This window comes from Theropithecus gelada, chromosome 17 (genome assembly GCF_003255815.1).
Source record: "Theropithecus gelada isolate Dixy chromosome 17, Tgel_1.0, whole genome shotgun sequence".
In the NCBI taxonomy this organism is placed as follows: Eukaryota; Metazoa; Chordata; class Mammalia; order Primates; family Cercopithecidae; genus Theropithecus; species Theropithecus gelada.
The window spans coordinates 62,856,021-62,874,080 of record NC_037685.1 but is presented as its reverse complement, the minus strand read 5'-3'; the positions used below and the strand labels follow the sequence as shown (position 1 = coordinate 62,874,080).

Below are 18,060 nucleotides of genomic sequence, written 5' to 3'. Positions count from 1 at the left end.
GACTGGCATGGCTTCTGCTTACTCAGTGGAACATGCAAATACTCTTGAGTACCATTAAAAAACAACAGAAGATATTGCATGGATCTGTATGGCCAATCGTCATTTCTTCAGATCAAGGAACACACTGTACAGCCTATAATGCCCAACAATGGGCACAGAGATAGTCTCCTTAGAGTCATAGTTTGATAGACGAGTAAAACAGGTATTGAAAACACTGGAAACATAAAAGGCTGGCTTACATGCCTTCAAGAGTGTGTGCTCATACTCAACATGAGTGGGACTAAAGGAGTCTGCCCACGAGATGTTCCTGTTTTTCTAAAGCTGATCTGGAGAAGAAGGGATGAAGAGGATGCTGGGATGACTATGAAAATCTTGCCAAGCCAGGAGTACACTGGAATAATGACCATTTTTTCTTTATTCCCCAAATCAGCTCACTAAAACCTTTTCTTTCCCCCCTACCTGATGTAGTGGTCCTAGGACCAGGCCTGCAACTGCCAGTGCTGGAAGCAGGGCTGATTTCCAAGCAAAAAACCATAACTATGTTTTTAAACCTTATGTCAAAATTCCTTAGGGCCTGATGTGACTGGGTTGCTCCTTCACCCCATTTAGCAAAACTGGGGCTGAAAGTGAATGCAGCTATATTGCCTGGTGGTAAAAATAACCCACTAGCTGTGCACCTACGTAACTTTACCCTACCTGCATGGGAATGGACTGAGGAGGATGTACCTGCCAGACAAGCATTGTTGACTGCAATCTAAACCGGAACGGCAGTGATTCTGATGTCTCTTCCAAAGGTGAAAACATTTGGGTATTAACGGAGAGAAAGAGAAATAGCAGTTGAGGGTAAAGGAATGAATAATGGATTATAAATTGAGGGAAATCCAACATTACATTAACACCTTGAAAGACACTCAGAGAAACAGATGACATTGTCTCTCACCTCAGTTATAACAGATATCTAAAAAGGGAAAGCTGTTTGTTTGCCAAGACTGCTCCAGGTTTGGAACCTGACAAGATTGAAAGGAAGCCTGCAAACCTGAGTGGACTCACCCTGGGAAATATTAATACAATACAATGGACTAGACTAGTTATTAATGATGCAACGAGACTCTAATGTGGCAATATCTTTTGAGTTATATGTTCTTTTGATGTAAGGTATCTGAAGACCAAGGGTAGACTGTAATATTAAGAAACATATATTTGGCTTTCAACACCCATTTGCTGACATACCAATCCTAAAATCTTTGGAACATCCAAATTGCTATCTTTTTGTAGGCTACTGTTCACTGACAGCTTCAAGATGGGACTCGTCACCAGAAAGACAAAGGCATGATTAGAGAGTTGGGACTTCCAGTCCCACCCCCCAATCTCCTGGGAGGGGAAAGCAGCTGAAAGTCAAGTTGATCATCAATGGCCAATGGTTTAATCAATTGTGGCTACATAATGAAACCTTCATAAAGCCCAAGAAAGCAGGCTTCAGAGAGCTTTAGGATGTCTGAACATGTATGTAGAGGTTCCTGGAGGGCATGGAAGCTCCACGCCCCTTCTCTCATACCTCACCCTACACATCTCTTCATCTGTATCTTTGTAATATCCTTTATAATAAACTGGTAAATGTGAGAAAGAACCCTGACATGAAGCTCATCAGTCAGAAGTTCTGGAGGCCTGGACTTAACGACTGGTGTCTGGTGTATGGGGTGGTAGGGCAGTCTTGGGGACTGAACCCTCAAACTGTGGGAACTGGCACTACCTCCAGGTAGACAGTGTTAAAACTGAATTAGAGGACACCCATTTGATGTCCACTGCAGAACACACTGATGGCTCGGTGGGTAGCAGAAATCTCCCTGCTCCACACTTTTGGTCACAGAAGTTGTCTTCTGTGTTGATGATTATTGCAGTGTGAGAACAGAGGGGAAAATAGGTCAGTTTTTTCCCCACCAACTAATCATTACGGAAATGCAAATCAAAAGTCACACCCACTAGAAAAACAAAAACAAAAACACCCAGAAAACAACGGGGTTGACAAGGATGTGGAGCAACTGGAAACCTTGTGCACTTCTGGTAGGAATGTAAAACGGAACAACCTCTATGGGAAAACAGTGTGATGGTTCCATTACAAATAAAATGACCATATGATCTAGTCATTCAATTTCTGGGTGCATACCCACAACCCCATGTTGAGGGAGTGTCCATCAACAGATGAATGGATAAGCAAAATATGGTCTATCCATACTGTATCCATGGAATGTTATTCGGTCTTAAATAGGAAGGAAGTTCTGCAATATGCTACAACATGGATACATTTCGAGGACATTATGCTAAGTAAGCAAGTAAAAAACAAGTACTGTATGATTCCATTTATATGAGGTACTGAGAGTAGTCAAAATCATAGAGGCAGAAAATAGAATGATGGTTGCCAGGGGATGGGGGTAGGGGAGTATACACAGTTATTGTTTAATGGATATAGAGGTTCAGTTTTACAAGATGAAAAGAGTTATGGAGATGGCTGCACAACATTATGAATGTATTTAATACTACTAAACTGTACACTTAAAAATGGTTATGATGGTAAATTTGATGTTGTGTGTACTTTACCACAATTTAAAAAAAAAGGGAAAAAGAAACATATTGTGGATGAACCAGGTGGTGATGGAAAAAATAAGTTACATAATTTTACAGTGTTTCTCCATCATCTCTATTGAAAAATAGACCCTTCTTTTTCTTAGTATTTGATAGTCTACACTAAGAGAAGACTAGTAGCTGTTATGGAATGAATGTTTGTGTTCCCCCCAGATTTTATCATATGTTGAAATCTAATTCCCAATATGAAGGTATTTAGAGGTGGGACCTTTGGCGGGGGTGAAGAGATTATGAGGGTGGAGACCTCATAAATGGGATTCATGCCCTTCTAAGAGGCCACAGAGCTAGCTTGCTCTCTCTCTACCATCTAAGGATACAAGAAGTCAGCACGCTGCAACCCAAAAGAGAGCCCTCACCAGAGCCCAACCATGCTGGCACCCCAATCTCAGGCTTCCAGCCTCGAGAACTATGAGAAATAATAAACAAAAAACAGGAGATGGCTGGCAAGATGGCTGAACAGGAACAGCTCTGGTCTGCAGCTCCCAGTGAGATCAATGCAGAAGGCAGGTGATTTCTGCATTTCCAAGTGAGGTACCTGGCGCATCTCATTGGGACTGGTTGGACAGTGGGTGCAGCCCACAGATGGCAAGCAGAAACGGGGTGCGTCATCTTACGTGGGAAGCACAAGGGGTCGGGGAACTCCCTCACCTAGCCAAGGGAAGCTGAGAGGGACTGTGCTATGAGGAATGGTGCATTCTGGCCCAGATCCTACGCTTTTCCCATGGTCTTCACAACCCGCAGACCAGGATATTCCCTCAGGTACCTATACCAACCAGGTCCCTGGGTTTCACGCACAAAACTGGGCAGCCATTTGTGCAGACACCGACATAGCTGCAGGAGTTTTTTTTATACCCTGGTGGTGCCTGGAATGCCAGCGAGACAGAACTGTTCACTCCCCGGAAACGGGGCTGAAGCCAGGGAACCAAGTAGTCTAGCTCAGCGAATCCCACCCCCACAGAACCCAGCAAGCTAAAATCCACTGCTGGAAATCCTTGCTGCCAGCACAGCAGTCTGAAGTCCACCTGGGATGCTTGAGCTTGGTGGGGGGAGGGGCATCTGCCATTACTGAGGCTTGAGTAGGTGGTTTTCCCCTCAGAGTGTAAACAAAGCTGCCTAGAAGTTCGAACTGGGTGGAGGCCACCACAGCTAAGCAAAGCTGCTGTAGCCAGACTGCCTGTCTAGATTCCTCCTCTCTGGACAGGGCATCTCTGAATGAAAGGCGGAGGCCCAGTCAGGGGCTTATAGATAAAACTCCCATCTCCCTGGGACAGAGCATCTCGGGGAAGGGGTGGCTGTGGGTACAGCTTCAGCAGACTTAAACGTTCATGTCTGCTGGCTCTGAAGAGAGCAGCAGATCTCCAAGCACAGCACTGGAGCTCTCCTAAGGGACAGACTGCCTCTTCAAGTGGGTCCCTGAATCCTGTGCCTCCTGACTGGGAGACACCTCCCAGCAAGGGCTGGCGGACACCTCATACAGGAGAGCCCCAGCTAGCATCTGGTGGGTGCCTGTCTGGGACAAAGCTTCCAAAGGAAGGAAAAGGCAGCAATCTTTGCTGTTCTGCAGCCTCCACTGGTGATACCCAGGCAGATGAGGTCTAGAGTGAACCTCCAGCAAACTCAAGCAGGCCTGCAGTAGAGGGGCCTGACTGTCAGAAGGAAAACTAACCAACAGAAAGGAATAGCACCAACATCAAAAAAAAGGACGTCCACACAAAAACCAATTCCGAAGGTCACCACCATCAAAGAGCAAAGGTGGATAAATCCACGAAGATGAGGAAAAACCAGTGCAAAAAGGCTGAAAATTCCAAAAACAACCAGAATGCCTCTTCTCCTCCCAAGGATAACAACTCCTCGCCAGCAAGGGAACAAAACTGGACAGAGAATGAGTTTGACGAATTGACAGAAGTAGACTTCAGAAGGTGGGTAATAACAAACTCCTCCAAGCTAAAGGAGCATGTTCTAATCCAATGCAAGGAAGCTAAGAACTTTAAAAAAACAGAGGAACTGCTAACTAGAATAACCAGTTTAGAGAGGAACATAAATAACCTGATGGAGCTGAAAAACACAGCATGAGAACTTTGTGAAGCATACACAAGTATCAATGGCCTAATCCATCAAGTGGAAGAAAGGATAGCAGAGATTGAAGACCAGCTTATTGAAATAAAGCGTGAAGACAAGATTAGAGAAAAAAGAATGAAAAACAAACAAAGCCTCTAAGAAATATGGGACTATGTGAAAAAACTAAATCTATGTTAGATTGCTGTACCTGAAAGTGATGGGGAGAATGGAACCAAGTTGGAAAAAACTCTTCAGGATATTATCCAGGAGAACTTCCCCAACCTAGCAAGACAAGCTAACATTCAAATTCAGGAAATACAGAGAACACCACAAAGATACTCATCAGGAAGAGCAACCCTAAGACACACAATAATCAGATTCACCAAGGTTGAAATGAAGGAAAAAATGTTAAAGGCAGCCAGAGAGAAAGGTTGGGTCACCCACAAAGGGAAGCCCATCAGACTAACAGCGGATCTCTCAGCAGAAACCCTACAAGCCACAAAAAGAGAGTGGGTGTCAATATTCAACATTCTTAAAATAATTTTCAACCCAGAATTTCATATCCAGCCAAACTAAACTTCATAAGTGAAAGAGAAATAATATCCTTCACAAACAAGCAAATGCTGAGAGATTCTGCCACCACCAGGCCTTCCTCACAAGAGCTCCTGAAGGAAGCACTACATATGGAAAGGAAAAAGCGCTACCAGCCACTGCAAAAACATACCAAATTGTAAAGACCTTCTACACTATGAAGAAACTACATCAACTAACTGGCAAAATAACCAGCTAGCATCATAATGACGGGATAAAATTCACACATAACAATATTAACCTTAAATGAAAATGGGCTAAATGCTCCATTTAAAAGACACAGACTGGCAAATTGGATAAAGAGTCAAGACCCATCGGTGTACTGTATTCAGGAGACCCATCTCATGTGCAAAGACACACATAGGCTCAAAATAAAGGAATGGAGGAAGATTTGCCAAGAAAATGGAAAGGAAAAAAAAAAGCAGGGGTTGCAATCCTAGTCTCTGTTGGGAAAACTGGCTAGCCATATGCAGAAAACCTTCTTACACCTTCTATAAAAATTAACTAAAGATGGATTAAAGAGTTAAAGACCTAAAACCATAAAAACCCTAGAAGAAAACCTAGGCAATACCATTCAGGACACAGGCATGGGCAAAGACTTCATGACTAAAACATCAAGAGCAATGGCAACAAAAGCCGAAATTGACAAATAGGATCTAACTAAACTAAAGAGCTTCTGCATAGCAAAAGAAACTATCATCAGAGTGAACGGGCAACCTACAGAATGGCAGAAAATTTTTGCAATCTATCCATCTGACAAAGAGCTAATATCCAGAATCCACAAAGAACTTAAACAAATTTACAAGAAAAATACAAACAACCCCACTGAAAAGTGGACAAAGGATATGAACAGACACTTCTCAAAAGAAGACATTTATGTGGCCAACAAACATGAAAAAAAGCTCATCACTGGTCATTAGAGAAATGCAAATCAAGACCGCAATGAGATACAATCTCACAGCAGTTAGAATGGCAAGCATTAAAAGTCAGGAAACAACAGATGCTGGAGAGGATGCGGAAAAATAGGAACGTTTTTATGCTGCTGGTGGGAGTGTAAATTCAACCATTGTGGAAGACAGTGTGGCGATTCCTCAAGGATCTAGAACTAGAAATACCATTTGACCCAGCAATCCCATTATTGGGTATAAACCCAAAGGATTGTAAGTCATTTCACTATAAAAACACATGCACACTTATGTTTATTACAGCTCTATTCACAATAGCAAAGACTTGGAACCAATCCAAATGTCCATCAATGACAGACTGGATAAACAAAATGTGGCACATATACACCATGGAATACTATGCAGCAATAAAAAAGGATGATTTCATGTTTTGCAGGGACATGGATGAATCTGGAAACCATCATTCTCAGCAAACTAACACAGGAACAGAAAACCAAACACCGCATGTTATCAGTCATATGTGGGAGTTGAACAATGAGAACACCTGGACACAGGGAGGGGAACATCACACACCACGGCCTGTTGGAAGGTGGGGGGCTAGGAGAGGGGTAGCATTAGGAGAAATACCTAGTGTAGATGACGGGTTGATGAGTGCAGCAAACCACCATGGCACATGTATACCTATGTAACAAATATGCACATTCTGCACATGTACCCCAGAACTTAAAGTATAATTAAAAAAAATACTACCAATGTTATTGGAAAATGCCAGATAAAATAATTTTAAAAATCCATTCTGGCAATCTGTATCTTTTAAGTGAAGCATTTAATCCAGTTATATCCAAGGTTAATCTTGATATCTGAGGCTTTGTCCCTGTCACACTGTTTACTGTCTTCTAGTTGTTTTACAAATTCATTCTTTTTCTCTCTGTTGTTGTGGTTTGATGAAATTTTGTCAGATTTCCATTTGATTCCATTCTCTGTTTTATAAGACCTGTGAGTTTTATATTTTCATGTATTTGGATGATAGTATCAACCTGTTGTTTCCATGTTCAAGACCCCTTTGAGTACTTCCTGTAGGGCCAGTCTAGTGGTGACAAATTCCCTCAGCATTTCCTCGTTGAGCCTTATAAAGGAGAAATAAAGATTATTTCTCCTTTATAAGGCTTATTCCGGCAGGATATAAAATTCTTGGCTCACAGCTTTTTTCTTTCTTTCTTTCTTTCAGCACGATGGCTAAAGTGCCATCTCATTCTCTTTGGCCTATGTTTCTGCTGAAAAGTCCACTATTAGTCCTTTATATGTGACTTGATGCTTTTGCTCTTGTAATTTTAAAGATCTTTCTTCCACTTGAATTTAAACATTCTGAATATAATATGCCATGTGAAGTCCTTTTTTCAATGTATTTACCTGAAGATCACTGATCTCCTGTATCTAAACATCTCTTTTGCTAGATTTGGGACATTTTCATCAATTATTTCCTTCAGTAGGATTTCTAAACTTTTTGATCTCTCTTTCCCCTCAAAAATATTGATAATTCATAAGTTTGGTCATTTTGTGTAGTCCCAGACATCTTGAGGGCTGTTTTCATTCTTTTTCATTTTTTCCTTATTTTTGTCTGGCTGGATTATTTCAAAAGATCTGTCGTCAAGTTTTGAAATTCCTCCTTCTGCTTGGTCTACTCTATTACTGAAGCTTTCAAATGTATTTTGTATTTTCTTTAATGAATTTTCAGCTCCAGAATCTGTTTGGTTTTTTAAAGATATCTGTCTCCTTGGTATATCTCTCATTCATTCATATCTTGAATTCATTTTCTTATTTTTGTACTGGTTTTCACATTTCTCTTGTACCTCAATGAGGTTCTTTAAAATCAGTATTTTGAATTCTTTATCTGTTATTTCAAGGAATTCTTACTGATTGGGATCTGTTCCTAGAAAATTGTTGTGGCCCTTTACTGGTATCATATTTTCCTGCTTTTTCATGTTTCCTGTTTCCTTCCATTGATATCTGCATATCTGGTACTGTTTTTCCAATTTTTAAAAATTGCTTTTGTAGGGAGAATATTTTTCCTGAAGATGTATATATGTTGTTGGTTAAGTAAGACACCTTGGCTTTCATTTTTGGTGCTGTTGTAGCGTGGTCTTTGTGTGACTTTTTCAATAGTACACAGTCCACGGTATGTGTAATTTCCTCAGTGGCTTAGGGTATGGTTAGTAGCCAAAGCTGTGAAATTTTGCTGGGGGCTTGGATGCCAACTGAGTCAGTCTTTGGGCCCCAGTTGTGGCAGCAGAAGGGTGAATATGCGTGTTTTTAGGCCCTAGAGCAGCTTATGCTGGCTGCAGTGTTACAGAGTTCTGAATGGTTGATTCTTGGGCCTGCAGGTGAATTGCTTGCTTAGAAGCTAGTAATGAGGGCAGTGGGCTAGATGGGTAGACAAGTTGTCAGCCCCCTGAGTAGCTGGTATGATATGAATGATGGCAGCAGTGGTGGTGGAGCAACCCAGAGACCCAAGAGGTCCGTGTTGGTGTTGCAGGTAGCTGCAATGGGTTGAGCATGCTAGTTCTCAATTCCACAGCCGCCCAGAGCAGGGCAGTGGGTACTGCCGTAAGTGTCCATTATGGCATTCCTGGAGGTGGCTGTTCTCTGCTTTTGTGTTCATGGTGTGCCTGGGGTTCACTGAGACTCTTGGATCTGTGGGTTTACAAGTTTCATTAAATTTGAAAAATATTTCTTTAAATACTTATGTGCCCCTTCTCTTTGGAGATTTCAATTGTATATATTCAAGGCCACCTGAAATTGTCCCACAGCTCAGTGATGGTGTTAATTTTCTAAAATTATTTTTTATCTTGGTGTTTCACTTTGGATAGTTATTATTGCACTGTCTTCAAGTTCACTGATACTTTCTTCTTAAATGTCTGATTTGCTATGAAACCCATCCAGTGGGTTTTTCACCTCAATCAAGAATGTAGTTTTCATCTCTAGAGGTATGATTTCAACTTATTTAAGACTAAGAGACATTCCATGTCTTTTTGAACACATGGAACAGAAGTATAATAACTATTTAATAGTAACAGCTTAACAACTTCTAATTCTAACCGTGTATAAATTCTGAAACCATTTCAATAAGCTATTTTTTTTTCACTTCTGTATTTTCCTGCTGCTTTATATGCCTGGCAACTTTTGATTGGATGGCAGACATTATGAATTTTACTTCATTAGATGTTGGTTATTTTTGTACTTCTGTAAGTCTTCCTGAGTTTTGTTCTCAGACACAGGCTATTACTTAGAAACAGTTTCATTTTCTTGTATCTTGCTTTTCAGATATGTTAGGCAGGACTAGGAAAGTCCTTAGTCTAGGGTTAACTATCCCCCCTATTGAGGCAAGACCCTTTTACGTACTCTTTTCAATACCTTATGAATAGGGGTTTTCCAGCCCAGGCCTGTGTGAGTGTCAGTAACCATCCCCTCTAATCTGGTTGGATCTTTCCCCAGCATCGGGTAGTTTCCTCACACATACGCACTGATCAATACTCTACTGAATACATAGGGGGCTCTTCACCTATCTCCAGTATTCCCTTTCTGTACAGCTCTCCCCTCTCTGGCACTCTGTCCTGCAAACTCTAATAGCCTTGGTCTCCTGAGACTCTGGTCTCCATCTTTTCCACCCACAGAGTCTGTCAGGTTCCATCTGGTGCTCCTTCCCTAAGCAGTAACTTGGAATTCTCTTAAGGCAGTCAGCTGTGGCAGTCACAGAACTCACCTCATTTGCTTCATGTTTCTTTTAGATCATTTTCCTTTGCACCTAATATTCAGTATCTTAAAAACCTTTGTTTTATATATTTTGTTCTTTTAGAGGGTTGGTTCAGAAAAAAGGGTAAACCCTGTCCCCGTTAATTCATCTTGGCCAGAAAAAGTACCATCTAGTTTTTTGAATATGAATATATGTAGAATTTAAAGCCATTTAGGATGAGGATGACTCCTTACCTTATTAATGTATCATCATCCACAATGACTAACCATGCTGTTTTGTCCTGGCTACGATTCAGAAATCTTTCCAATATGGCAAATGTCTTTCCACAATGACCTAAAAAAGGCAAGAAAAAACTTACAATGTATTATTTCCTATAAAATATATAGAATTCATTAATTTCTTTTGAGTTTTGCAGTGTTGTAAGAGCTTACACACCAACATGCAGCTTAAAAGTTCAAAATTTTTAAAAATAGCCTTTCTAATTTTCACAGACACATTGAACCAGTAGGAACTTTAGAGATAATGAAAGTCAAGTCATTCATTTCACACACGAGGAAATGGAGACTTAGAGAGATTAGTGGAATTACACAGTCACACAGATAATTTGAGGCAGAGATAGAATTAGCATCTTCAGTCCGGGCAAGAAAGTTTTAAGACTCACAGCAATGAGCAGTGGTATCCTTTCTTTGATACGCTTATTCTGAAGGAGGTGTTAGAACCCCAGGCACCACTGCCACAGGGAAGCTGCAGTGCAAAGGTGGACGCTTATACCTCTATTTATTTTGTAAATATTTACTACCACTAAGTTTCTAATATGCCAGATACTGTGGCAGGTACTAAGATATGCACTGAAGGATACAGTGCTGAGTAAGACAGAGTAACAGTCCTTCGGATACCAATAGATAAATTGCAATGCTTTAATGGTAACTGCTGGGACCAAAATAAAACACTTGGGAAGAGCAGTCAAATTGATAAACAGGAATATGCCCCCTCATTTTAATTATTTGGTGACACAGTGGAGAACAAATATTAACTTATATTAATGACTATCAAACCACTCAATTTGACCTTTATTTTCTTTACTCTTGATCTCTGTGTATTTTTAACCATTACAATATGTATGTTTGAAAGCCATCTCAAATCCCTTTTAGAACAAATATACATATAGGCAATAAGGTCAGACTAGAAATGAAGAAATCAAATAAGGAAGGTATACGTGAATACATGATTATTAAACCCAATCTAAAACAGTTTTTCCTAATCAAACAGCAACAGGTAGACTCAGTAATACACTTAACCTTGTCAGAAGAACTGGTAACTACAGAAATGGCATATCTGATTCTACACTGTACTATATTAATGAAAGAATTATGAGTGACACTAACATAAAATAATTAAGATAAATTGTATAGAACATAATCAGTTTGCTACTTCTTTTCTTTACTCACAAAAGGGCGTGGGGAACAAAAAAATAAAGAAAAAAGGGTGGCAGAAATACTGGATAAAACTTAAGATGAATAAAGACTATTTGAAGATGAGGTGGCCAGATTTACACTTCCATTTTTGACACAATTTTTAAAAATTTTTATAGATTTAAGAGGTACAAGTGCAGTTTTGTAACATGGGCATACTGCACAGTGGTGAAGTCTGGGCTTTTGGTGAAGCCATCACCCGAAGAGTGTCTATCGTACCCAGCGGGTAATTTCTCATCCCTCACCCCTCTTCTACTTTCCCACACCTTTTGGAGTCTCCAATGTCTACCATTCCACTCTCTGCGTCCTAAAAAGTGTTTTTAATTAGAAAGCCTGCAATTTGAAGAGAAAAGCAGGTTTATTTCTAACAATTTACTAATTAAAATCTTAACATATAGAATAGAGTTTATTCTACATGTAACTAGTGTAGAATGTGATTAGGTGGCACTCACAGGTAATATAATATGTGAACTAGACTATAATACTGACAAGGATAGAAGCTTTGTGTGGGAATATGACAAATCAACTTTAAGCACCCCATCATGACCACAAAGAATTATGAAGGTATGAAAAATCTATTGTTAAATTCTGTTGGAACTATCATGCGCTCAATTATAGGATGCAGTCTACTCAACACCTGCAACACTTTGTACTATAAAGCCCTTAGTTTGAAAGAACCAATCTATATCCGTGAGGGAAGAAGGGAAAAAAACTAATATGAGGCAAAAATTATAGCACTTACAAAGTATTTCATTTTTATCCTAACCTAATTTACTGTATTTACAGAATGGGGGTGTTTAATAAGGAGACTAGTAAGAATTATGGACTCACCTCTATCTGTATTAGGAATTCCCAAATCCACAGTAGGAATGGAATTTTCAGTATAGTCACTATAGTATTCAATGAGACTTGTTTGGCTCTCCCAAGTCTGCTTAACAATAGGTACTGAAAAAATTACAGAGATGACAATCACCGGCACAGTTACACAAGGAAGCTTAAAAACTCAAAATGGCAGTATAATCATCTACAAAGGAAGAGAAACATTATCTGTTGTTCTTCAGGTGTTCCAAGAGTTGCTTGCTTCCAATCCTGAGAAATGCCAACGTTGTTGACTAAAACCCTCTTCTTGAAGCATTTTCAACATTCTCTAGAGTAAAGCATTTCTCATTCCTGGTGATGAATGCACTTACTTCCATATACTGACAAATTTTCTAGTTTGATTATGCTATTGTGTTTACATTAATGTTAACTAATTTTTCTTTTACCATGGAGCATGGTAAGAGAAAATCCATCCCTCTTACCATGGAGCATGGGAAGACCTTTGCAAACTATGCATGTCCCCACCCAAAGATTCTAAAGAACCACCCAACCCTACAAAGGGCATGACCTTGCCAAATAAGAATCACTGCATATGATGACTGATATTACGATGTTGTACTTTTGAAAAATGTGGAAGTATTAACATACAAAACTACTACAGGCTTTAAAATTCTATCATTAGCAGCTAAATGTTTTAATACAAACACAACAGAAAGCTGTCCTGGTTTTCTGTATTTTTGCTTTGGATGCTCAAAGATAGCTCTGTCTGCATACCTGACATAGAGCCTTACCACTACTAGATATTAATTCACCTGACCAAGTAATTATTTTCTTCTATACTTAAAAAACAAATTACTGCCTATGCATCTCTGAATTTTAAAAAGTGGTTTCTTGTTTTTTCAATAGAAAAAAATCATTTAGATATTATATACTGTTAATTTAAGAATCAAAACTCTGATGAACCAAATCTTCACTTAACTTTTGAGAAGCTTTATCAGACCATGTATCTTTCCCCTGTTCCCAACTCAAATAGAAATAAATGCAAAAACTGATGTTTCAATGTAAAATTTAAGTGTTTAGCTAGTAAGTAAGCAAATTCTGAGTCCAGTTCAGACGGCCCTTAAATAGAAAATACGAAAGTGCATCATTTCATAATCTCTCATTCATTGGCTTTTTTTTAAAAAAAAAAAAACTGAGTTCTGCACATCTACTAAATTATTACCAAATTACCAGTTAAATATTATTTTCATATATTAAAATATAATTTTTCCACAACCATAAAAAAGCAGATAGTTCTAAAGGTTTCTACATGTCAAAATGGTCAAAGATGTACTAAATAATAGATAGGGCTACTGGGGGACAAAAAAAGGAAAAAAGAAATTTTAAAAAATTTTACTCTGTTCTACTTCCAAATTTCAGCACCACAAAAATGTTAACCTTGGCACTGCTGTGGCAGTTTGCTTTGCATATAATAAGCAACAGAACTTACCCCAGAAAGGGCTCCCTGCAGCTTGCAGCCACTAAAAGTTCACACTGCTGGGTAAAATATCCTCCGCTGCATAACGCTGGAAGAAGCTGTGAGGAAAGGTCAAGAACTTTCCTCAGTCCCCCAGCAAGGCCCCTGCAGGCTGCATGAATTTTGCTTTCAATTTCCTCAGCCTTTAGGCCTTCAGTCCTTTTTTGCTCTAATAGGTTTATTAAACAGCACAGGTGTGTCTTCTCAATTAACGGATTTAAATAAAATTAAAATCAAAATCAAGGGTGAATTAGCAGTTTTGCTTTCTCTTTTACTTTGAAACAGGTAAAACAGAAATTACACTAAAGGGCCGGGCGCGGTGGCTCAAGCCTGTAATCCCAGCACTTTGGGAGGCCGAGGCGGGCAGATCACGAGGTCAGGAGATGGAGACCAACCTGGCTAACACTGTGAAACCCCATCTCTACTAAAAAATACAAAAAACCAGCCGGGTGAGGTGGCGGGCGCCTGTAGTCCCAGCTACTTGGGAGGCTGAGGCAGGAGAATGGTGTAAACCCAGGAGGCAGAGCTTGCAGTGAGCTGAGATTCGGCCACTGCACTCCAGCCTGGGCAACACAGCAAGACTCTGTCTCATCAAAAAAAAAAAAAAAAAAAGTAATTACACTAAAGGTAAGAGTTAATGTGTGTATGACTCATTTCCCAACACCTGGCACAGTGCCTAGTACATAGTAGGTACTCAATAAATAGTTGAATGAGGACTGAATGTTGTAGGCATTTCAATAAAAGGCCCAGGATTATTTGTGGAAACTTGTTAAAGGAAGGTTTTATTCATAAAGGCAATTCAGCCTTTGATTAATCATTTTAAAACAAGCCAACCATTTAAATATACTGAGATATTATGATTCTATAACACCTAAAGCATTCAACAGTTTGTACATCTCTCCCCTTGTCAATACAACCTCCATGTGTCTGTCATATCTCTTAGCCGTAAAGGATTTAAAGTCTTCCAAAAAAAACAGCTTAAGGCTTTATTTTCAACCACGGTTGATTCTAAATTAAACTTTTAAAATAATGGCCTATTTTATTAGCATCATTTAAATTCTAAAATGAATTCATTCTATTGTTTACAAAATATTTTATATTGTATTGAGGCACTGTATTCCTAAAGATATTAAACTGTGAGAAAATACTTTAATAAGTTACCTGACACATTATCTCCTTTTCAATAAAGAAGCATACTTCCTATCACATAATAATAGTGAATGCCTCCTTCAAGAAAGTTTATCACAAGATAAACTTGGAGCAAAGTAAAAAAATTTTACTATAAAAATGCCAGCTGCACAGATGGCATAAATCTTTCTTAGAGCTTTCTAGACTCTAAGCAGAAGATGTGTCTCACTGTGAGGACAGAACATGCATTTTTACCCCCAGGGAAGTGACTTGTAAAGCTGTCTCAGGTTATAAATGAAAATGAACTTGACACTTGAACATTTTATTAAAACTACCACACCATCGAATGTGAATAGTTTTTATTTTAAGGAATCCACTATTTTCAGCTTGCAGATGGCCCTTTTGTCTCAGTATGCAAGTCAGTGGCCACAAAATCAGACCCTGATTGCACTTCTCAGGAGCAGATTAGGGACACACACACGAGTGTGTTCTAATTCCTCATTTTAAAGACTAAGGTGTACCTAAGCCTGAAAAGTATCCCTCCTGGATGACCTAACACAACGTTGTAGGGCCATCTGGAACATCAGCTGTTCAATAGCCAGGGAAAGGCAACACCTGACTCCTCTCCTCTCTTCAGTCATTGATCTAATCACCTCATTTGATTAGAGTCTGGCCTTCTATCTGCTGTATTCTAATTCAAGCCTCGCCTTTTCAGTAAGCAGATTGTACCACAGTACGTGTAAGCCTCTTCAGTCAGAGAGAACACCAGCCTCCTAACACCCCTTTCAATCAGTTTGTTCAGATTTGCCTCTAGACAAGACGACAGCAGTAAAGATAGCAAACAGTTTTTTTTTTCAATCTGAAAGGAATATAGTGCTAATTTTTAAGAGCTCAGGAAGCTATGGAAAGGAACTAAAGGCTGAGCAAACGGCAATTTAACCTCTTTAATTAGAGGCAGACTGCAGGAGAGTGTCCCACCACCCACCATTTGATGAACAAAACCAGTGGCTGCCACGGGGTACATGAGACATGCACGCAAACTGCATGGCAAAATGATCCAAAGAAAATTCTTAAGGTTTTCTGACAGCTCAGGTCCCACAGTGGGAAACACAGAACCCAAGACGAAGCAATCAAGCTGAATATTAAAACATCAGAGATCATTTCCTTGCTTAAATATCATTTTATATGCTATGCCCAATTCATCACCTTATGTAATCGTTCCCAAGTTTCTTTAAAACCCTACTAAATGCTTGCCTCTCAGAGGGTGTTGCTGTTTCAACTATGTCAATATGGATTACTTCCTTGAGTCAAAAGACAGAATATAGTTTTGCTTTGTGTTCTAAGAATGCTGTTTTACTTAAGTCAGAATCCAGACAAAAGCAATTACATAAATGTGTCATTGTTAAGCAAAGAAAGTACAATGTTTAAAATATTTCTTTTCATTTTGAAACTTGGTTTTATTACCAGTTCTTCCATGAGAGTATAAAAAATAAATGCAATCTGTATTTTCCCTTGCTGTGACTAGGGCCTTGAACACAACATGTTCTGTCTCTCCTTCTCATCCCGGAAGGTAACCAACACTATAATGAGCCAGGAGTGGGGGCCACCACCACTCAGTGCCAGGGGACACTGTGCCCACAAGTAACAGTACAGCCCACTCTCAACTTGGCAAAGACAAGCACAGTTTCTCTAGATTTTTTTTCCTTCATCATTTGTCCTTTATGACTAAAGTATTTCTACCATAGAGCACACAGGGAAAGGAAAATGAAAAAAAAAAAAAAAAAAACCCAACACCCCAGACCATGTGTTCCGCTTGACTATAGCAGTGACATGCTTAGACAGGAGTGGCAGTCTTAAATTCTCAGCTCAATTTGTATTTTAGATCCTGTGTGGGTTTCAATTCCTTGCCATACCCATTGCTACTAAAAATGGAAAGCCTACTTTCGCAGCTTCTGGCCAAGTCAAAACTGACCTTGAGCGTAGCAGGACATCAATGTGAACACCAAAGACTATTTATCAAGTATTGAGTTTGTAATACATCCAAGGAGATTACAGTATAGCTGTGCTGTGGTAGAAAAAAAAAAGTGGGATTTAGGAGCCAGAAAACCTAAGTTCTTGGCTCTGCTACTCAATAAGATACAAGAAACTGGGCCAGTTGTGTATCATTCCATACTCAGCTTTTTCTACAACAAGTGAATAACAATAATTATCATATCACAAGGAAGTGTCAACATGAAATTAGATGATAGAACATATGTGAAAACCACACCAGAAAATGTAAAAAATATTAGCAGTTAGAAGCAGTTAATGTGGTGTTATCCTTGTAACCGATATTACTGGATAACCTAGGCTTCTAAAATGAGGGGCAGAGCCCAGTGGCCTGGCAGGCTACATGAAGTCATGCAAAATGGACTTCAAAGTCACTGAAATCCTGTTGCCTTAGACTATCTTTTCAAACAAACATATCCAAGTTGCAAAATGGTTTACCACAGAAACCCAAATATGAAAACTTCATGATATATTTTAGGCCTCATGCTTCAATGATACCAGATTCAAATTAACAGCAGTAAATCAACGTATCTGGCTTTGAAAGGTTTGTTTCTAATGCTCCTAGCAGGCTTTTAAGATTTTGTAATTTTTAAAGACTTTTGAGTCAAAATTCAAATAGAAAAGGATTTCATGAATATCTAAAAAGAGTATCTCAAAATTATACAAAATAAGAAAGCAGTAAACTAGATTCAAAATTACTAAATCAAAATTAACAAACTATTTTTTTTCATTTCTGTAGAATATAAAAAATACAAAAGGGAGTGTCCCTAATTTTACTGCGTCACTGTGACCTGAAAAATGTGTTTCAAAGAAAAAGTACCAGCACCACTATCCTTAACATTCATATTGTGAAAATAATCACCACTCCAAGTGTAGCTTCAAGATCAATTAAATCAACTCAAACAGTTCCTGTTTGCTGTAAAAGAAATAAAACAAAAAGCAGTATAGTTCATTTCCCCAATACCTATTTAAAGAAGGTATTTGTCAAAATAATCCCAAAAAACCCTTCCATATTATGAAAAAAGTAAAAGGATATTAAATTTAGGTTAAATTTATGATAGAAAATTTTAACTGCTATACTGATTCTTCATAGTATCTTAGGACTCGTATAACAAATGTATATATTCACTT

At 39.0% G+C, this 18,060-nt stretch overlaps 1 protein-coding gene across 1 annotated transcript in view; it reads right to left on the bottom strand.

Annotated features, from left to right (window-relative positions):
- B3GLCT (beta 3-glucosyltransferase) overlaps window positions 1–18,060 on the bottom strand; it is a 121,657-nt gene that overhangs the window by 25,772 nt on the left and 77,825 nt on the right. The window contains exons 11-12 of the mRNA XM_025364839.1: window positions 12,249–12,362; window positions 10,179–10,278 (exon numbers count right to left, since the gene is read on the bottom strand). Coding sequence (XP_025220624.1) covers window positions 10,179–10,278; window positions 12,249–12,362 — 214 coding nt within the window. The remainder of the gene's footprint in view (window positions 1–10,178; window positions 10,279–12,248; window positions 12,363–18,060) is intronic.